The sequence below is a fragment of the Hipposideros armiger genome, unplaced genomic scaffold, assembly GCF_001890085.2.
Source record: "Hipposideros armiger isolate ML-2016 unplaced genomic scaffold, ASM189008v1 scaffold_388, whole genome shotgun sequence".
Classification (NCBI taxonomy): Eukaryota; Metazoa; Chordata; class Mammalia; order Chiroptera; family Hipposideridae; genus Hipposideros; species Hipposideros armiger.
The window spans coordinates 1,707,233-1,728,638 of record NW_017731738.1 but is presented as its reverse complement, the minus strand read 5'-3'; the positions used below and the strand labels follow the sequence as shown (position 1 = coordinate 1,728,638).

At 50.5% G+C, this 21,406-nt stretch overlaps 1 protein-coding gene across 8 annotated transcripts in view; it reads left to right on the top strand.

Moving 5' to 3' along the window:
• Nucleotides 1-592: 592 nt before the first annotated feature.
• PAX5 (paired box 5) overlaps nucleotides 593-21,406 on the top strand; it is a 203,867-nt gene continuing 183,053 nt past the window's right edge. For 4 of the 8 annotated variants that reach the window (XM_019663255.1, XM_019663252.1, XM_019663254.1 and 1 more), the window contains exons 1-3: nucleotides 595-733; nucleotides 13,956-14,121; nucleotides 19,248-19,445. In XM_019663255.1, coding sequence (XP_019518800.1) covers nucleotides 688-733; nucleotides 13,956-14,121; nucleotides 19,248-19,445 — 410 coding nt within the window. In that variant the 5' untranslated portion in view covers nucleotides 595-687. Of the gene's footprint in view, nucleotides 734-6,973; nucleotides 8,164-13,955; nucleotides 14,122-19,247; nucleotides 19,446-21,406 lie in introns of those variants that run through there. The other 4 variants (XM_019663253.1, XM_019663247.1, XM_019663248.1 and 1 more) reach the window with 3 other exon arrangements.

Genomic DNA, 21,406 nt, shown 5'->3' with positions numbered 1-21,406 from the left:
AATTTCGTTAAAAACAAAACCCGGCCTGCACCCGCCTACACGGTAGGGTTTGCACCTACAGGGGTCACCTGCCCCCGCGCACTGCGCAAAGGGCCGCCACACCAAGACACAGGGGTTTGTATTAGGTGCTGCGGCGAGGCCAGGGCTCCCGGCTCGCCTTGGTCAGCCCCTTCCCGTAAGTTGCGCGGGCTAGCTCCCGGTTGTCTAAAGCCTTCCTTCCCTTCCCCCCAACCCTCTATAAAAGTCCAGGGCGGCGCGGCGGTGGCTCTGCGGCTCTCCCGGCCTCGGGTACTGCTCCGGCCCGGTTCGGCCCAGCTGAACAGGCCCAGCCGCACAGCGCGGACATCCTTGCCTCGCTCTGGGCCGGCAGTGCGGGGCTGCACGCTGGGGGCGCGGCGTGTCTGGGGACATCTTGTGATGTTGGCGAGAACAGGACATGATCTCACATGGCGAGAAGCTCTTTAGTTCCTTAATCATTTCACGGTGCCTTCGGACGCTTTTTTTCCACCTAAAACGTTTAGTTTCAGCTCAGTGATCAGCTACCCCAGCTCGGCGGGGGAGCGGAAGGCTTGAATTATTCCGACCTGTGAGCGGCCCCTGGCACCAGAAAAAAAAAAAAAAAGAAGCACAAAAAAAGTGGAAACTTTTTCCCCCCCTGTCCATTCCACCAAGTTCTGAAAAATCAAAATGGATTTAGAGAAAAATTACCCAACTCCTCGGACCGGCAGGACAGGTAGGACCGCGATACGGGTTCCAGGCGCGCCCGGCGCTGATCTTCACGTGCGTCCGCCCTGGGGGAGGGGGTGCGCCTCATTTTCGCCGGGATTGAGTCTGTGTTTGAGCCTTGATTGTGTGGCTTTTCACCAATCTATTCACAGACTTCTGCATCAGTCCAAGTGTCTGAGAGTTTGCCTATCTTTTCTTTATTATTGAATGTTTATGTAGGTGTCTATCTGGGGACCTGAAAGTTTGTTTGAGCCTGTGTGTTTACATATGGGTTCAGAATGTGCATGAGTGACCATGAGCTTGTGTGTCCCTGTATATGTATTTTCAAATGTCTGAGTGTGTGTCCAAGAATTTATGTGCCTGTATGTTTCTTTATATTCCTGAGTGTGTTAGTGTGTGTTTATGAGTTGGTGTTCCTGGGTACTATTCTTTTGAGTATCCAAAATGTGTGTCTATGAGTGGCATATATATAATTTGGCTAAGTGTCTGAGTGTACATCTACTCCTTTAACAGGCTGTGTTCACCTGTCATATCCCAAGTGATTTTGGAAATGAGAAAGATGTGGTTACACTAACCCCTCCATTTTTGGATGTCAACAGCTGTTCACTGTGTACCTCTGTCAATGTACACAAAAGTGCCAGCCGCTAGGCACAGAAATGGGTTTAGGGCTGTGGGGGTTTGTTGTGCTAAGCCTGTGAACAGTCAGTCTCAGGTCCCATTCTATTGGGAGAACCAGGAGTGGAGGTGTGAATTGAGGGTGTGCAGACCCTCACTGTGTAATGTGCACTGCTTCTCTCTGTGGGCACTGTTGAGCCTACCATTTGTATAAATGGGTCTCCTGTGGCAGGCACAACCATGGCAGGTAAGAGCAGGCAGCCTATAAGTTAGAACAGACATTTCTGGGGCCCCCCAGTCTGCCTTGGCTTTCACCTAATCAAGCCTTTGACACTGTGTGTGTGTGTGTGTGTGTGTGTGTGTGTGTGTGTGTGTGTGTNTGTGTGTGTGTGTGTGTGTGTGTGTGTGTGTGTGTGTGTGTGTGTACTGTGTGTTCAGGTTTTGTCTTGTGGTTGTCGCTCCAATGGAGGAGAGCACAAGTGGGTGGACATGTGTGTCCTTCCTGTGCACCCAGTTCTGGTGCCTGTATGTACACAGGCCTTTCTGACAGAGGGCCCTGTATGCCTCCTACAGGCCTAGGCAGTGGGTAGAGCAAGGTGTGTTTATATCTGAGAGGAGGTGGCAGACAGCAGGAGGCCTCTGTTTGCCTTGAGGCAAAAGCCTCTTTTACTCATTAGGCCAAATATGCTAACCCCCACCCAAACACTCCTGGCTCTGGCAGGAACTCTCCTTCACCCATTCCTGTGGATCTGTGAGCCCCCTCCTTTACCCAAGCCCCAAATATATAGACCAGAAAGCAGAAAGAGAGGAGTGAACTTATATGCCAAACTCAGGACAATTCCCCTGGCTTAGATGTGTTTCCAAAATTGTGACTGAGATGTTAGGACAGCAATGAAAGAGGCAGAATTGAAGAGATTTCCCCAGGCTGAGGGTGTAGGAAAGGAAACCTGGAAATGCCCTCTGCTCCATCCCCACTCTTCCCCCTCTTTCCCAGTGGGTCCCTCAGTAGGTGGGACTCCTAGAGGTGCCTGCACCTGGACTAGTGGTTGTGTATGTGTTGGGAATGAATCAGAGGTCTGTGAGGGTCTATGGAGTGGGTCTATGTGGCTGGCCTGGCTGCCTTTCCGACAAGCTGTCTATGAAGAATGTAATTCAAGGCGGTCGATGGGCTCTTTGATTAGTTCAATCGCCTGAATAATCGTTTAATCAATAAAGCGTTTCATCCCTCAGCAAGGCGGGCCTGGGTGGGGCTGGGGGGGCCTGAGGCTGGCCAGAGTTTAAAAATCTGAAAAGCCACGCCTCCTCTTCAAGCTGGGTTGGGGTAAGGGCCAGTCTACCTGGGAAAGTGCAGATATCTCAGGTGACACTGCACTTCTGCCTGTCTGCACCAGCCTGGGTCCCCGCTGGGGAAGAGGAGAGAGCCGAAAAGCTGGCCAGGCTGGGGGAATCCAGGTCCGGTTTTGGTTTTTTTTTTTTTGCATGGGTTTCTTCCCTCTTTTAACTTTGAGGCCTTTTATGGGCCGCTTGAACTCCCTTTCCTTTCTTCATAACTGTATTCCATTTTGTCGCTTGACCTCAGTTTCCCCATCTGCACAATGGGGAAGATGTGTATGCCTTTCTAGCGCTAAGCCCCAGATTGGGTGAGGTCAGCCCTGAGCAGGAGCCCCTTAAGGATCCTCTTATCTAGCTTCTTCGTTGTGGTACCAAAAAGGAAAAACTGAGGTCCAGAAAGGGGCAGAGACTTATTGAGGTGATAACAGCAGGAGGTATGGCTGGAGTAGGACTGGAAGGCCACTTCTCTGACCTTAGACTTCTCATTCCAGCTGAGAGCAGACAGAACCCCACCTCACCTCCGTGGGCCCCCTTGGAGAAAAACTACTATTGGGGAAACTAGCTGCAGTGAGAGTTAAGGAGTCCCAAGGCCAGGGAGACCAGGATGGGCTGAACACTTTCTGACCAGGCACTGGCATCCAGACCACCAGCTCTAGAATGAGCATGGTGAAATGATAAAACACTTCCTTACCCATGAATCTTCATTTTTCAGAACCTTGGCAGGCCTCATCTCAGGCATTCTTCTTCCCATTAGACACGTGGGGGAAGCTGAGCCCTAGGAAAAGGGGTCCACTGCCTAAAGTCTTTGAGAGAGAGAAAGGCAACCCCAGAACCCCTGGCCTTTGGGGTGCGCTGGTAATGATAACAAATTCTGACAAAGACAATTTACAGAGTTCTTTTAAAATCTGGTTAAATTCTCCCCTTTGCCCCCACCCATTTCAACGATTCCTACAAACAGACCTGGGCCAGACAGCGCAGACCCCTAATCCAGGCGCAGGAATCGGCTCTGAGCCCACTCGCTGTGTAACCTCGGATCAATTGCTTTCTCCCTTTGATGTTTTTAAAAGGAGAATTAGAGAGGATCCACCGAGCTAGCACAGCGACGGCTATGTCACCTTCAACTTTCCCGAACCGAGCAACCAATCTGAGCCCAGTATGCCTCGCTTTGCAACAAGCAAGAACAGGGAAATAGGCTGGACTTGGGCTGCGGGAGTTGATTTCAGGCCCACAGAGCTCTGTGGCAACCCCAACTCCCCCGGAGCCGCTGGGCGCTGGAGAGACTGGGTTGGAGTACAGAGATGGGAGGCGGGGGGGGGGGGTAGTGTGTTCCGAGTGACGCAGGTTTTGTGGCTGAAGACCTAGGTGGACGCTTCTCTAACGGTGTTTTGGCTCCGCAAACGTTCTTCTCAGTGGGCTTTGTTTCAGTAGCAAAACTTTCAAAGGCAACTCGATTTACATAAATTGACTTTCTTCCCCGAGGGTTGCCCTTCCTGGTCTCTAGCACTTAGCACAGGGCCGGCCCAAAGTCGTGCTGCTGGGGGAACAAAACCACCGGACTGTCGCGCAGGGCGAGACCCCACCACTTTCTGCGCGGCGCGGTCGAGACCAGCTCCCTGCTCGCCATTCTCCTGGACCCAGATTCTTGGGCTCGTGAGTTTCCCGAGGCCGGACTGAGGCGTGGAAGCCCGTCTTGGTCATGGGATCGCTGTGTAATCTCGGACTCGTAGCGTAACTTCTCTGGGCCGCCGTTTGGTGGCCTGTAAGGCTGGGCTAGGTGGCCAGGATATCAAGTGGCGCCTCTTGGCGTTAAAAGTTTCCGGAGGCCGGCCCGCTCTGGAGGCAGTGAATTACCCCCCTCCCCCCCACACCCAGAGGGAAGCTCCTTCTGCCCGTCGCAGCGCACTGTGCCAAAGGGGGTTGCTCGCCGCGCAGGTTGCTCGCAGCCCAACACTGTCCTGAAGCCGAACACCTTCTGTGTGAAATGGGAATCTGAGCTATTCATGTTCGGGTTTCTGCGGTTCCATCCCACACCGCAGCGCTCCGGGAATTCTGTCCAAGTCGCACAGGTATGGGAAGGAAACCCCGTTTGTGCGGGCATATCCTAGCTGGGTTCTTTGATTTAGTAGCATACCCCCCACCCCAAACGCCCCGCCATCCCAAGAGTGGCTCTGGAGAGGCCTTTCTAAGAAAGAGGTTCCCGGCCCACAGCCTTTCCTCTAGTCCGGACTTGCTATGTGACCTTAGACAAGTCGCATCCCGCCTTGGCCTTAGGTTCCGTATCTGTAAAATGGGGAAAGCTTAGCCTCAGGGCCTTCTTAGTTCAAAGATTTTAGAATCTGAGTTTCCAGGCCTGAACTCAACGAGCGGGGCTGGAGGCGGAGATGTCACTGGCGGCGTCCCTCGGGGCGTCCCTACACTCCTGAATCTCACGTGGAAACGCAGAGCCGCCACGTCGAAATCGAGCCACTTCCAATTTACCGCGCGCCATCGGTGGAGCGAGCGCGGGAACCCTAACTTATCCTGGTCCTTCTTCGCAGTTGCGATCTCCCTGCTCCAAGGCGGGCGGGGTGGGGGTGTGAAGATCGGGACAGGCGGGGTTCCAGACAAAGGAGAGATAACGCCGCCCCCGTCACCCCCCAGGGCACATTGCTGCCTGCTGGGCCCCCAGAGGCCCGCCTGAGGCGGTTTCCCCCGCAGCTGTGCCCTGGAGGGGGTGGGGACCGTGTCAGGCCGGAAACTTATCTACCGTTCGGGGACAGCTGCGTCTGGGACAGGAACAGAAGGTGAGCCTGAGGACCGACCCAGTATCGGGGAGTGAGAAATGGGGCAGAAGTAGAGAGAGGGAAGAATGAAGCAGAGAATGGCTCGGGAATCCTCCCAGGGTCAACATGTGCCCTACCTTCCTGTTACAAGACCGAATCTGGATCAGGCATCTCAGAGCCATTGTTTTGGTGGATTTATGTTTAACATTAGAGGATCATCGCTTATGAATTCGAAATGATGGGACTTGGGACCATGAGCTGCTGGGGCAGGAGAGTCTTCGTTGTCTCTGCTGGACATTAACCGCTCACAGAACTATTGCCTCCTGTGTGTAGACTGGTTGTCATATGCTTCATTTTCAAAGACAAGTTCCTTTGATTGTGGTCCCAGGGCCTCACTTCCTTTCCCGCCCCCGAAACTGAGACTCGCTGGACAAAACCCCTGCCTTTCTGGACCGGGAGGGTTCTGCTATAAATTTCACCCATTTTGTCTTACAAGCAATAAGAACTTTGCCGGCGAGGGGAGGTCGGGTTTTCTCTACAGCTGAAAGCTGCAGCATGGTAGCACGCCTGGCGTGGCTTGGCGCGGCCCTTGCAGAGAGAATGCGCCCTCATACCGCCTGCTTCAGGGACCCTCATTAGCACTGGACACGACTGGGTTCGTTCAGTTCCCAAGAGGCCATGCGCCAGATGCGGAATTGCCCCTGCAGACAGAAGCCTTCGACAGCGCGCATCACTATCCCCCCAAGCGTCTAGGCTGAAAGGAGGCTCAGGGCTCAGTGCTTGGGCAACCCGATCTCAATAAAGCGTCAGCTCCCTCCCCCAGGAGCACCCTGATTACTAACTTTAGAAAAATGTGAGAGTTCTTTCACCTCAACATCTCTGCCCTTTGGTTATCTTAGAATTGTAGGCCCTGGGGTAAAATGAGGGAGGGGGGTGGGCGAGGAGGTGGCGGCAGCGACTAAGGCTCTTGATACAATTATGAAATGTTTCCAATGGAAGGAGCTTTCATTAAAGACTATGTAAGCCAACTCTGCCCATTTTATCGATGAGGACACTGAGGTCAGAATGGGCGCACACTGCGAGTCTGATGAGGCTTAGATTGAAAGCCGAATCTCTACTGAGCTCGATGTCTTCCTCCAACAACCGTTGCTTGTGTGCATGTGTTTTCTGGAGGCTATTCGGCCCCCCACCCCTCCTCCACCGCGCCTCGGCGTCCCAAGGTCCCAACGCCACGGCAGGGAGGCCAGGTTCCCGCGGGACCTGCTGCGGGACTCCCCAGGCACTATGTGGATCCCCTCCCCCTTCCCTCCATCCGCGCTTCACTAGGCCTTCGCGCCGCGCGTTTGTCAATGAACGTGGCGCCGCCGCCTGAGCCCCGCCTCCCATTCTCTCCTATTGCCCAGGTATCCGCTAATCAGGCGGAGCCCGCCGGTTGCTCAGCCAATGGGGCGGCGTCTCGGACCAGGGACGGCTGCTACGGCTCCGATTGGCTTGATGAAACGTGATTGGCATGTTAGCCCCCGCCCCACCCCCGCCCCCGCCCGGAGGGAGGCTGAGCCCCGGGCGGCGCTGTCCACACGCAGCGGGTCCTGAAAGCGGCTCCGGGGCGGCGCGGTGGCGCACTGTGCGCGCCGAGCAGGCGGAGGGCTAGCGCCGGCGCCGGTGGCGGCAACGCGGGCAAAGCCGACAGCGGCTCCATCTAGCACCAGCAGTCCCAGAGGCCTTCGTGGAGGGGACCTTCCGCTCTCCCCTCTGTCCCTCGCTGCACGCCTGGGGCAGGCGCGGCGGCCGTCCCGGAAGAGGCAACTGAAAGACAGAACCAGACCCTCGAGAGAGGACAGCGGGACTCGAAGAGTTGGTGGGCGTGAGGCAGATACTCAGGCGAGGAGGAGACTGTCGCTGTTGTCCCCATTCCTGGTCCCAGCGATGGGGGAGCAGCGGGAAACGCGGGAACTTTGAAGACAGCGGGTCCCGGGGTGCGAGGGCAGCAAGCTTCGGAAGACTCCGGGGTTTCAGCCCCAACGTCAGTGGCGGAAGAGTCTGCGAAACCGCCTGGGCCCCAGCACCGCAGAGAGGAAGTTCTTTGCAACTTCGTCCAGAGACGTGGGAGAGCGGGGTGAAGAGAGGCTGAGGTGGCAAGTCCGAGCCCCAGAGACTCAGAGAAGCAGAGAGAGAAAGGATCCGGTGGAGACCGAGGGGTCGAGGAGAGACTCCACAGGCAGCGAGGCCGCGGAACCAGCCTGGCAGCCTGCGGGCCTCTCTACCCCCTGAGTGAAGCCAAGGGCCGTGAGTCCTGCAGGCCTCCTCAAAGCCGCTCCTACCGGAGGCCAGGGGTTCCTAGCCCTCCCGGAAGCAGACCCCTATGCTATGCCCTCGAAGCTGCGGGCGCCTTGGCCGCAGACACCCAGGGCCGGGTCCGGAGCTGCGGCTTGAGTCAGCCCGGGAGGGAAGCCACCAGGAGTTGGGCTCTTCGCTTCCAGCCGGACTGCACTAGCTTGGTTTCGCGCCTCTAGACGCAGCTCTCGGCGATCTCCGGCAGGGCGGCTCTGAGAGAGACCCCGAAGCTCCAGCAGTGTTTTCTGAGCCCAGTGCCTGGCCTGGCGGCGCGGCTCCCTAGCCGCGCTGGGCAGCCCCTTGGCGCCGGAAGGCGGCGGCGTCGGCCGGCCTGCAGTCTGGAGCGCACCGATGGAAATACACTGTAAGCACGACCCGTTTGCATCCATGCATAGTAAGTAGGCGGCGAGCTCTCTTCTCTCACTCTCCCAACCGGGACGGGGTTGGGGGTGCCGGACTGCCGGGCAGGTACTAAAGCTGGGAGGACCCAGGACTTCTGTAGCCAAGCAGTCAAGTTTGCAAAGTGCAGGGCTCCCAGGCAGGGGATGTGGAACAACGTGGCTGGTCGCCCAGGCCCAGAGCACCTGGCACCGGGGATCCCGCCTCCACCAACGCGTAATGTAGGCAGCGAGCTGCTGCCTTTGGGGGCTCTGGCAGCGACATCTCAGCGTGTTGGGAGGATCCTGCCTGGGACCTGGAGAGGGCTCCAGCCTGGCTAGTTAGTTGGAGGGCACGAAGTTGTAGCAAAAAGTCAGTGTGTCAGACAGCGCCCCACAACCCAACCCTTATAGTTCCTTTTCAGCCGTGGGGCTGATCAAGACCGGCTTGGAGGGAAAATGAGGCCCCAACCATTGCCTATGTGCTTGTATATGTGAGGGAAGAGGCTGAGAGGTAAGCGAGGACACTATATCCAGAGCTCCAAAGGCGTCCTGGAGTTGAGTGTGATTTGAAAAATCAACGAAGTAGAGGTTCCTGAGCCGAGCTTCTGCTTGGAAGCCGCCAGTTCATACATAGACCCTTAAAGACACCATCAAGTCCTTCTCTGCAGGACGCTTGCCTTATGATGGCTGATTATCCCAGCCCCCAAAACAATCAAGAAGAAGAAGCCAATTAGTCACTATACAGGCGCCCCAGCCTTCTGAAATACGCCGCATGTGTAGGAGAGGGAAGAAGGGTCATTTTGGGCGTGAGCGAGGTCGGCGGGCGGGCTGCCTGACCCGCTGGATCTGCCAGTTCACCCTTTAGCACAGCCCTCTGTGAGACGAGCGCTTCTCTCACGGCGAGTTAGCGCCGGATTAGATTCGGAGATTTCAAGGAAATACCAAGTGGAACGAATCGTGTTTCCCTTCTGCGCACTGCAGAGCTGGGCCGGAGCAAGGCGCCAGGCTTTGGCGGCATCCAGCCGGGTGCCCAGCTCGGGTCCCCAAGGACCGCAGGTCACAGGGTTTATCCCCGGCTGGGAGCCCTCCCCAAGACAGGTTCTCCGCAGATAGCCCAGGATCCTGCTTACCCAGCCGTGGATCCCCTATTTAACAAAGGCAGCAGAGACCCGGCTGGAGAGAAGGCGAGCTTCCTCGGGCGAATTTGTCCGTTTTTTTACCCGGAGGGCCGAGTGGCCTGGTAGGCAGAGAAATGCTGATCCAGGCGGCCAGAGCTGGCTGCCGGCAGGTCACTTTCTCTTTGTGTCAATTTCCCGAGTAGGAGGTAATCCACTAAAGCTGTGCGGAGGTTTGTGCAGAGAAGCCGCTTGCTCCGGTCTCAGACCAAACGATTCCTCATCGTCTGGGGCCTGTGCCAAAACGGTTTCCAGTCCATAGTGACCCCAGCGCCCTCGGCAGTCATCTCTTGTGCACACTTGAGCTGGGTTTGGGGAGGCTCTGAACTCGCAGAGTGAGCCAGAGAACAAACGAGTTGGGGTCATACTCTGAGAGGTAGGCAAGCCCTTAGCTCAGCCAAAGAGCAATTGAGGGACAAAATGGGGAGGGCTGGCCCCTACGCTTGCTTCTTTTTTCCGGGATGGAAATCCACAGACCCTCACTGCCTCCTTCTGCGCAGAGAGGCGCCCCTGAGGTCTTGCCCAAGCCCTTGGGGAGATAGCATCAAGCCCCGTGGTCCCCCAGCTGTGCATGAGGATGAAGAAGGCAGCTCCTTGCAGGAGCTGTTAACCAACCACTAGTGCCTGTCTCCGTCCCTCCTTGTCCCAGCCTTCATCTGCCCACTCCTCGAGAAGTGCTCCCTCCTCCCATTTTCAAGCTCCCCTCCAGTACCGTGGGGCCGGGCCCCAGCCAGTCCATCTTCCAGAGCTGGCTTCTCTGGACGAGCCTTTAGTTCTGTCACCCAAAGCTATTTGCTTGCACAATGTAGGCTGGCTCTGGGGCCTCAATTTGTTGGCGACTGGGGGAAGGGGGGCAGTGCACAGTAGATCCTTACAGGTCCTTAGAGCAATGCGGGTAAGGAATAATTACCATTTCATCTTTCTTCCTCGCCTTGGTCAGTTTCTTCCCCTGACACCGCCCCTCCCTGCCCCCATTGGAGCAGGACAGCTTCTGTGGGGAGGTGGTGTCGGGAGGAAGGGCAGACACTGCCAGGAAATGTGCTTCTGAGCTACCCTGCTCCTACCCCCTATTCCAGACTCATCACTTTCATCAGCACAATGGTCTCTTACCTCCCTCCCCAGACGTTTCCCTACCGTATGTGTGGTTACCAGTTTAAAGCACTTTTATAGTCTCCTACCTGAGTGTTATCTAAACCTTTAGTTACACCCATTTTATAGAGTATAATAGTGAGGTCAGAGAAACAAAAGGACTGACAGGAAGTTCACATGGGAAAAGCTGGAGCTGGTTCTTGGGTCTTCAGGGGTTCACAGAAGAGGAGGGGGGGGACTCAGGTTCCAGAGAGAGGACAGTGGGCTGTCTGGGTGGATATACACATATATGCAAGGCACTCTGTCTGGTTTAACTATATCTGTATTTATGGCCCAGCTGCCATGAGTATCAGCACCTGTCTGTCATTTGGAGAGTCCATTAAGAAAATTTCATCCCTTCTCTTCTTTCCCTGTGTTCCTGTTGGCATGTCTGTCTCTGTGTCCCTTGTTCATCCTCTCGAATGACACTAGGAAGGATTTCAATGACCCTGTAAGTCCTGGAGTTCAATCTGCGGCTGAGTCAGCAGAGACCCTCTCCCCAAGACCCTATGCCGAGCCCTGGGTGTGGACAGGGCCCTAGGTGGACAGCATGTTCTTATCAGGGCCTGAGGAGCATCTGTGGAGGCTGGTCCTTCCAGACTCCAGGGGCATCTGCAATTCAACCCTTCTCCCTACCACCCTCCTCCAAACCTTTTCTGCTAGTCCTGTGGGGGCGGGGCTATGTTTCCCTTGTATCTGTGTATCTGTTTCCTGGTCTTTGCCTTGATTTGTTTCCATCTGTCTCAGTGTCAGTCTCTCCCATAAATTCCACTTGGCCCTTAAAAGTGTAGCTGAGTCAGGGTCTCCCCCCAGTACTCCCCAAGGGATGAACCCTCTTGATGTAGAGCTGGAGTCCACAGAAAGTAGAGGCTGGGACTTGGGTTCTCAGAGAAGGTGCGGGGCTGGAGCTGGGGTTCCGAAAAACAAAGGTTCCCCTCCACACAAGTCCCCAGTCCTCCTGATGCCCCCTTACTGGGCTTCCTCCCATTTTCTCTTCTGGTCTCCTTGCCTTCCACCGGGTACCGCACTGACCTTTCTTTTTTTCACTTGTTCTGGCTGATCCATTCCTCTTTCTCCTCCTCTGCTTTTCTAATGTGAGGCTTACCTTTCAGGTTCCCTTTTCTTGCTGTCTGGCTCATTTAGTTCCCACTCTTTGCACCCTTCCCCTCACACCTCACTTTTCCTATTTTATTTTCCCACCCTGCCTCCCCTCTCTCAGGCATAGAGTTTCACTCACGTCTTTCCAATCTCCGGGTGACTGGGAAACATTGCCTTCTCAGGCCATAGTTGTAAATCACCTTCCTACCACCCTCATAATGCTCTCCTGGATAGGACTATTACTGGGACAAGTGGGTTTGGGGGCCTTTCCAGGGGCTCCCAGGTCACCCTGGGTCTTGTGTCAGCTGTGGATCAGACTCTGTAAGAGTATTGGTAGCCTAGTCTTTGTGATCAAGAGTAGAGGGTTTGAGGGCTTGTGGGGGACACCTGGAGTGTCCAACCCTTAACGTTTTTTTCTATGATACGAATGGTCCCCTGAACTCCCAAATGTCCTGCAGGACTGACTGCTCTTGGAATTTGAGTCCTCTGAAGGTTGCCACTGTGTTTTGGGCAGAAAGTTTAAGTTGCCTTGGGTATAGGGAATAGAGTATTTCAGATGGGCCACAGTGCTTGGACTAACAGGTTATCTTAAAAATGTGCTAGGTGCTTTCAGCTTCTTTTTTGTCCTTTCCGATGAGCTTGTACCAATTTTGAATTTACTTTCTTCTTAAATACAGCTTGTTCTTGAAAGATCTGTACAACTCATTTTTATTAGGTGCTCCCAACCCCAGAACAAAGCCTTCTTAAGGCCCTTGAACAGGGGTGGCTGCAGTCTTTCTCTTTTAGGTGAGCTATGCAGTGTTTCTAACTGCAAAATCCTGTCGGGGATGGTTTTCCTTTTCCTTATATCTGGAGTGTTTTAGAACAACCAAAACTGATTAAAGCTCATTTTGAAATTCAGAAATTCTAGCTTAGAACTAGAATTAACTACTGTCATTATCTACAAAACTGTGTTTTCCCTTGAAATCAACCTGAGCTTGGAAATTTGGGGAAATATCCAATTTGGACTCTCATGGGAAACTTTAATGAATTGCTTTGGCAGTTTTAAGAAATAGGCTATATAATGGGTGCCTTTCCCCCCTTCATTTCAGATGTTGTTCATGAACCTGCATAGTAGTTGAGTGCTGGGGTAAAGGGGAGAGCTGTGATGAGGTAGCTCTTTTATGTTTTAGAGTTGGAGTGTGTGTGTGTGTGTGTGTGTGTCCTCTGAGATGCCCTGACTTCCCTGGTATAGTCCAGTCCTGGCAAGTCCCAGTTTAGGAGATTTCCTTCCCCTTAGCCTCTGAGATGCCAGTAGCATTGGTAAATCCTTGGTCTTGACTTTTGGCTTTTGACAGTCCTCAGCGATATTAGTGGCTGATTAACAGCTACAAGGCCAATGATGTTGCTATATTGGATCACCCTGTTTACTGGTTTGGCTCTTCATTTACTTGGATTCCTATTTCCCTCCAGATGGGCCTTTATATAAGAGAAGGGAGCTTATTGTGCGGATACTTTCCTAGACTCTTTTTACTTAAAATCTGTCCCAGAACCCTTGAAAACCCTGGGACTCAGAAGCCTTTCTCCAGCTTCTTTATTTCCCCTGAACCAACTTAAAGCTGCTTGTCAATTGAAGAACATTCCAAAAATTTTAGGGAAACCCTATAATAAATTCTGGTGTAGTGTAGTGGAGTGTGATCCTCTCATCCATTTCTTTTGTGTGATCTGAGAGGGTGCAGTGGTCACATCTGCATAACAGCCTCACCTTTTTTGTTTATTTTTTTGCCAGCTTTATTGAGGTATGGACCTCACTTTCTTAAAGCAAGCATTTTTATCGAGGCAGTGGTTGGGTTTTGTCTCTGCAGATACTATTTAAAAAAATTTTTAAAGTCCTTAGCTCTTAATCAGATTGCTGGTTTAAAAAAAACATTTATTTTCCCTTGAGGTTTTTTTGGAGTGGACCTTTCACTTTGAAAGATATTTGTTAAAAGGAAAAGAGTTTCATTTTAAAAAATCTCTTTAAATTTGATGGATTTTAAAATGTCTTTTCTTCCAGGGATCTTCCTTACACCTCAGTCTCATGTATGTCATAAGTTGTATCCCTATTGTAGACTGAGGTCTTCACCTATTCCATTGTTAAAAAAGGAAATTACAAGGAAAATGCTAGTATAAAGGAAACATAGTATGGGGATGCTTGCCCTCAGTAGCCCAATTGACTGGCTGAAGATGGACAAAGGCTGAAGCTAATTTTAAAAAGTACTCCGAGGTGCTCATGTAGTCTGCACGATTAGACTCCAGGCTCAAGCCATCTAGCCTGTGGCCATTTCTGATCTGAGGGACTCTGGGTGCTAGCAATGGTGCTTTACCTTCTATGTGAATGGTTCTAACCACCCTTTCCCTTGCCTTTTGTTTCTGATCTGTTTCAGGACATGGAGGAGTGAATCAGCTTGGGGGGGTTTTTGTGAATGGACGGCCACTTCCGGATGTAGTCCGCCAAAGGATAGTGGAACTTGCTCATCAAGGTGTCAGGCCGTGCGATATCTCCAGGCAGCTTCGGGTCAGCCATGGTTGTGTCAGCAAAATCCTTGGCAGGTAAAGGCAGGAGCTCCAGGCTTCCCTTGACTTTTCAAATAATGACCTCCAACATGACCCAGCGGCTGTCCAAATGTGCCAGTGTCATCGTGAGAATCACGATGGCACTTTGCCCATGTGCATAGTGCTTTAGAGTTTGCAAAGTGTTTTCGAGGCCGTTCAATTCAAAGTAGCCCTGGGGAACCCCAGTGACATGTGGAATGCGGACTCTGTAAGGAGGGATGACTGTTTTCTGCAAGGCTGGTGAATTATTCCAAAGAACCCAAGAGTAAGAGGTTCTTGGGAAATTCCCCTACACATCTCATGTGAGCCCAGAGCCTGAGCAGGGCTGGGTAGAAAATCCACAAGTTAAAATCACCAAAATTACCAGAATCCAATGTTTCATTTTAATGTTTTCAAAAAGCATGTACCATTTTTTAAAAGTCATCTTTCATTTTCAGCTTTGGGTCATCATCAACCTTATTATGTTGGGCTGCAGTATTTTCCTTCTGTTTTGTTTCCTTTGTAGTGACAGGCATCCTAAGTATCTATTAAATTAGAGAAGAGAAAAAACAAACAAACCCAAAGAAACACTAACTCTCCAGTCTGACATTTGAAAGTTGCCACTTGACCTGGCGATTTGCTGCAAGCAAAATACTAACAATGCTGATTCTCCCAGAGGGCTGTACAGCCTTGAGCACTCCCGTTGATTTTCTCGGGTGAGCCTCAGCACCACCCAGGGAAGCAGTTTTGAGAGGAGGAAACAAACCTAGAGAGATGAAATGACTGACCCAGGTCCAGCCAGCCTGTCAGTACTCGGGCTGGGAAGAGGGCCAAAGGATTCCCAGACCCTGCACACCTGGCCATACTCCCAAACCAAAGCCACAGGTTTGTTTCTAGGCATGTGAAGTTGTTATAGGTCTGCCCTGGCAGCCACGAACAGTCTCGGATTTAGCTGTTCAGTGCTCTCTCAGGATTTCTCTCTCCGGGTCAGAGAATAACCTTTGTCCTGTAGCTCGCATTATGGTTTGAGAACAGATGCCGGAATAGAAAAGAAATATTTTTGAAGCATGTCAGTGACATCGTGACTCTGCTTGCTCTTTCCCTTCCATCTGCTGGAATTTAAGAAATTCTCTCAGATGGAGGGAACACCAGTGTCTAACCTAGGGGAGTCTTGCTGGAAGCCAAGGGAAGAAGTTTCAGGGCCAGAGGTCTGGCAGCCCCTTTAGGGACCTTGATCCCGGTGTTTATTTCTCATTCCCCTGCCCATCTCAGGTCACCTCAGCGGTGGAGGCTGTGGGCTCCAGTCCTGGTTAGCGCTCAGAAGCAAATGAGCCCCAGCCAGAGTTCAAGGAGGAAGGCAGGACTATCAGCGTGGCATTCTTGTTAGATGGTGGCTTTGTTGGACAGAGGACGAGAGCGAGAGTAGAAGAAAATAGGGGAGACGGAGATAAAGAGAAAGAGGGAATAAGGGAAAACAAAGAGAAAAGAGAATAATTGATTTTTAAAAAGAGAAACAGAAAGAGAAATGAAGACAAGATACGAAGGGAGAGAAAGAGAGAGAAGGGAAATATTTTAGACTACCTCAGCATCAGATTCCGAGAGCCGAATGGATCTTAGATATCTTTTGGGGAAGCCTCTTCATTGTACCGAGGGAGAGAGAGAAAAAAAAGAAGGCCCTTTCTTTGTTTTTGCTGAGACGTCTTTGCTAAGCCGACATTTTGCTTGCTATTTGAAATCATCTCAAGGCAAAATGCTGAGCCCTTCTCAGAGGTGACACCTCCATGCTAGATCGGGTGCTAGGGAACTCTCCAGATCTCCCCTGGAGACTGAAGGGGACAGGGACCCTCTCAGGCCCAGCCGGCAGCCTCTCGCGGCCCAGAATAGATTTGTCACTAGGTAGAGTGGCACTCGGAAGTTACGCGCGGCTCTGGTGCCTGGCCGTTTAAGTTGTCAACAATAAATTGGAATTTCATAGCTCATTATTTTCATAACTAAGAACCACAGTGGACAAAATGTCACTCTAATTAGAACTGCCTTTTAAGAAACAAGTTCAAACCTAAAACAGTGTGACTGGGAATTTCTGAACTGGGCTGTTCCATCCACTGATTATTATTATTATTTTTTTTGATCACTGAAGAATTTGATGGGTGAACATGGGGTGGCAGATTGTAGAGAGTGTGGAGTGTGTGGTGGCCATGGTTTTCAGGGGCTGCATGGCAAGGCAAGCAGAGTCCCTGGGGCTGGCGGGGACTCCTGTCATCTTGGGAAGGTGGCGGTCTGCCAGGAGTGTGGGCATTCAGTCCACAGAGCTCAAGGCTCTGGAGGGGTTTGAGAGGCACAGCCTGGTGGCATGTGAGGCCCATTTAAATCCACCCAGAAAGCCTGGCTGTTGTCTTCTTTCACTAGAGCCTGTCTGGGAGGTTCAGGCCATTTGCAATTGGGTGGTATGTTACACAGTAATAAACACTCAGAGGATTTTAATCCACAACACGTGCTCTTTATGTTTTGCAAAGCTTTTTCTTAACCATTCTGCATTTCTGTCTTCACAACAGCCCTGCAAGGCAGGCAGAGCAAACATCCTCCCCTTATTATACAAATGGGATAACTGAGGCCCAGAGAGGCTAAGAGAGTTGACCAAGGTCACACAGCGAGTTAGTGTCAGAGCCACTGACTGGCATCTACACCCCTTGACTCCCAAACTAATGCTCTTTGCACTGAACTACACTGTGTATTGGTGGCTGCCGTTTGTCTGCCGTTCGTCTGTTGTGCGTAAGCCAAAGGGATGCATGACTGTTTCGCTGAGATGAAAGGGTGGTTATGGAGTCTGAGTCCTCACTTGACACAGTGGCCAGCTAGGGTTTTCTGGAATGTCAGGGTTGCCTTCTGAGTGCCTGGCCCATGTGTCAGTCAAAAGGAAGATAGAAACCTCTCATGTCAAGAGCATAGCCTCCTGTGGTTGACACTGCTCAGGTGGGATGGGCGGAGAGTCTTGGGGGCTGTCACCCTCACATGCAAGCAGGGCAAGTGCTGGGAGTGGGGGGAGCTTCATCCTGCTACACCTTCACAGCTGCTGCCTGAACGTTGCAGTCCCATTCAACTAACATATTTTGAGTATCCAGCACAGGGTCATTTGTGTGTCTGTAACCCCTGCCCCATGGCAGTGCCTGTCTTAACAGGTGACTATTGATTTAGTGAGTGAATGAAAGAAAAAATGCTCGTTAAAATTCCTGGTAAACAGTAAAGCACTCTACAATTGCAAGGGGTGATGATGATGATGATGATGATGATGATGATGATGATTTTATTATCATTTTACAACTAAAGCAGCCCTTTGGTCTAGTAGGAGGATTCCTGGATTCGGACTCAGCTTTGAAAGCTGGGGGTTGCCCCTAACTTTCCAGAAGGGAGTTGTACAAGTCAGTTAGGCTGCTAATCATTGGTTTTCCTTTCTATAAAACCCTGTGTGAGGATCAAGATAATTCAAGGAAGAGCTCTGTAAACTCTAGAGCACTGCGCTTAAATAAATGAGTTGTTGCATTGATATTAACAAACGACTTTCTATTGTAAAATTGAAAGGATATTTGGAGGCTGCAGAGGTTGTTGTGTGCCTTGATTTAGGTACTTTTCTAGACTTCTGGCAAAAAAGCATTTCCTTAGATATTTTTAAAAACCTGTTTGTGACTAATAACAAATTTTCAGCAATTACAGGAAGAGGGAGAATAGGTTGAGTTTTGCCATATGGTCCCAATTTGACTCACTCTTCTCAATGAAAATTAGAATTTCCACTTCCACATCATTGCTCCCAAATTATTTCATCTGTTTCTAGAATATTCAGACTTACCCAGACTGAAAATTTCAGCACCTCTTTCAGTGTAAGCAGTCGTTGTTCTGGGTAACCTTTCCCACCTATCCCATGAGAGAATCACCTCTTTCTCTTACCAGTTATAAACTCTTGTTAGGCTTGAAAATTACCAGTCATTTCTAAGATGTCTTTTTGGTTAAAAAGAAATTTCAACTGCAAAATAATCTCCTTTGCAAGAGGAAGTCAAGAATTCCTCTGTAAATATTGAGAGAGACATCCAGTCAAGGCTCAGATTCCGAAAAGGAATCAAGTCATTTTTTTCCCCCTGAAATGATCTTTCATGGCACTCTTCTCCCTGGTCTCGGTTTTACTGTAAAACCCTGACATCCTATTTGCGTTAACGAGGAAGAGCTGATAGCATGAAAATTGTCCTTAGAAACAGCGATTTACCTCAGGGGAGGTCCCTGGAAGAGCTACCACGACTTGTGGTTGTTTTTTTGATCGCTTGGGCTTTGACTTATACATGACAGATATTTCCACTTAATTCTGGAATCCAACACTCCCTTTAATTTGACACCAGGGTTATTGTTTTTTTCTTAGAGAAAAGTAAGTTGCATTCTAGGGGACGGTTTTACAGAAGGTAAATGAATCTGCTAGGGGACGGAAAAGCTCGCAAATTAAAGGCACCAGTCGACTTTCTGGAGAACCGGTAGTTCAGGAGGCTGTGCCACAGCTCTGGTTTGGCCATTGTGTCTTGTGTGACCCTGGGCAAACAGTTTAACCTCTATGGATCTCTGTTTTATTCCTGTAGATGGAGTCCCATTTCTTTATTCATTCACTCATTCAAAATAGGAAATCTGACTTGAAAGGTTCTGTAAACTGTAAAACGGTAGATAAATATGAATGAATGAATGAATGAATGAATGCATAGCACCCAGACCAATACTGTTCAAAAGAAGTATAATGTGAACTACATATGAAATTTAAAATTTTCTAATAACACATTAATTTAATTTTAATTAATTTTAATTATATATCTTATTTAACCAAATTTATAAAACATTATCATTTCAACATATAACCAAAATAAAAATGATTAATGAGATATTTTATATATATATTTTTTGTACTAAGTTTTGAAAATCTGGTGTGTATTTTTTGTTTACAGCATGTACCAGTTCAAACAAGCCACACTTCAAAAATGTAAAAGCCACATATGTCTAGTGGCTACTGTATTGGACAGTCAGATCCAGACGTGTCCAGGAAGAATAGCCTATTATATTGTTACCAACATCCATTTTGCTGGTTCCTCATGGCTAAGCTCCTTTCTCTTTGGTCCTAGGTATTATGAGACGGGGAGCATCAAGCCTGGGGTAATTGGAGGATCCAAACCAAAGGTTGCCACACCCAAAGTGGTGGAAAAAATCGCCGAATATAAACGCCAAAATCCCACCATGTTTGCCTGGGAGATCAGGGACCGGCTACTGGCAGAACGAGTGTGTGACAATGACACAGTACCCAGTGTCAGTTCCATCAACAGGTGAGGGGGCTGCTGCCTGTAGGGGACTAGGGATCTGGGTGGAGTGGGGGATCCTGGAGGCTCTGTGCGTGTCTTCCCTGAAGATCTGGTCTCTCCTTTCCCCAAGGCCCTTTAGGGGTCATTGGACATGAGGGCTGCTCATGGGTCCAGATGGGTCTTTCTATTGCCCTTTTCTCTCCAAAGTGGGCAGGAGTACGATGCCCAGGCAGAGGAGGCCATGAGGTTCTTTTGAGTCCAGAGTGATTTCCATCACTCCCTTTTACCACCTGTTCTGTGCGTGGAGAACTTCACAGTGAATTGTCCTGATGAGGCCTTCACAAATGTTACTTCCGTGCGAGCCCAGTCTCAAGGTCTTAGCATTGGCCCATCTCAGAGCTTCCCAGGAAGAAAATCCCAGCCTCTAGTCAGGGCAGAGGTTGAGCCACTGAGTATAGGGAACCGAGCCCTGACTTGGAGTTGGGAGATTCAGCTCCTTTTCCCAGCTCTGCCACAAACTCAAAGCGTGACCTTGACAGAGCTCTTCCTTTCTCTGAGCCCAGGGCCCTGGTGCTTCCAATGTGGGTCTGTGATCTCCAAGAGTGATGTCTGGGACACTAAGATGCTGTGGCGTTAGGGAGGTGCCCTCTCCCCAGTTGCCCCAAATTTCACCCATGGACAGAAAAAAACAGAAATACCATGAGTGCCAGGCTTGGGAACTTACTAGGAGCCACAGTGGCTTCTTCTCCTCTTTAGTGTGATCCAGGATATAGCTCACAGAGCTCTCAGAGCTTTAAAAATAAATTCCTGAAAGAAAGTTTTTTACTGTCGATGGTGCAGTCTCAACTCCACTTAAACCCACAGAGTCAGAGATGAAATTGTGAGATGAACAGAAATGACTGTTCTGTAAACTCCACAAAGAAAAGAGAAACCAGCATATTGAAACTTGAGCAGTTTCCATTTCTTCAAAGTCATGCCCTATCCTTGTCAGTGTAGAGCCTGTCTGGGCCAGAGAACTTATCCCAATCAGAAAGAGTGGTCGTACTAGAATGTCTCTGAGATCCCCTCTGGTCCTGATATCATTCCTTCTGTAATGACTCAAATGCACAGAATCACTGTGTGAGTGAGTATATGTGTCGACGTTTTGAGTACTGTTATTTCATAAACCATTAGCCTGATTTTCTTTTCTCAGTAAACCTTTGCCTTGGCTCTGACATCATGCAAGGTGCTGAGAAGAGAGAGCTGAACCGGGCACACAATCTCTTAGTCTCTATTTTAGGGGGGCTCCTTGCCCAGGCTGGGACTCCGGCATGTACTTAGAAGTCTGGACAGCCCGAATTAGGCACCAAATGGCAACTATTGTGATGAGCTTGAGAGGAATCACTCGCGTTCTTTTTCTGGATTATGAGCGGCTCTGTTGTGCCTTGTGAGTCCCCTGCTTTTGGCTTGTTGCAGGATTTCTATGACACAGAATATCATGATGGTTTTTTCCGGGTCTCTAAGAGCCCTAACATGGAGTGAGGCATACACTACTGAAAGCAATGAAGGAGCAGTCAGCCTGCTCTGCAGAGGAACTGCTGCCAAACCCGTGGTCAGGTTTTGGGGGCCCACAGATTTACCAATGTAGGATATACTTGGAGCTGGTGGTTCAAAAGGTAACTTTAGGTTGCTTGTGGGGGTCCCAATCTCTAATGCCTACATGGGGCCAGGCGGAAAATGCAGCCAGTGAAGCAGGGCAGGCATAAGGTGATAGGGAAAGGTTGGGTCTGTTGCAAACTAGACAGTACATGCCCTATGGGAGGGGCCGTTGCTTCTCAGCTCCAGCTGAGTGCTGCTGGGAACGTGGCCCAGTGTTTGCCCGCGTTTTTCCATGTTTACAGAGAAGCCAGAAACTAGGACTTGTGTGTGTGTGTATGTGTATATGTGTACTTGTATATATGCAATCTGTGTGTTTTTAAATGGTGGCAACTAATTTCAACGAAAAC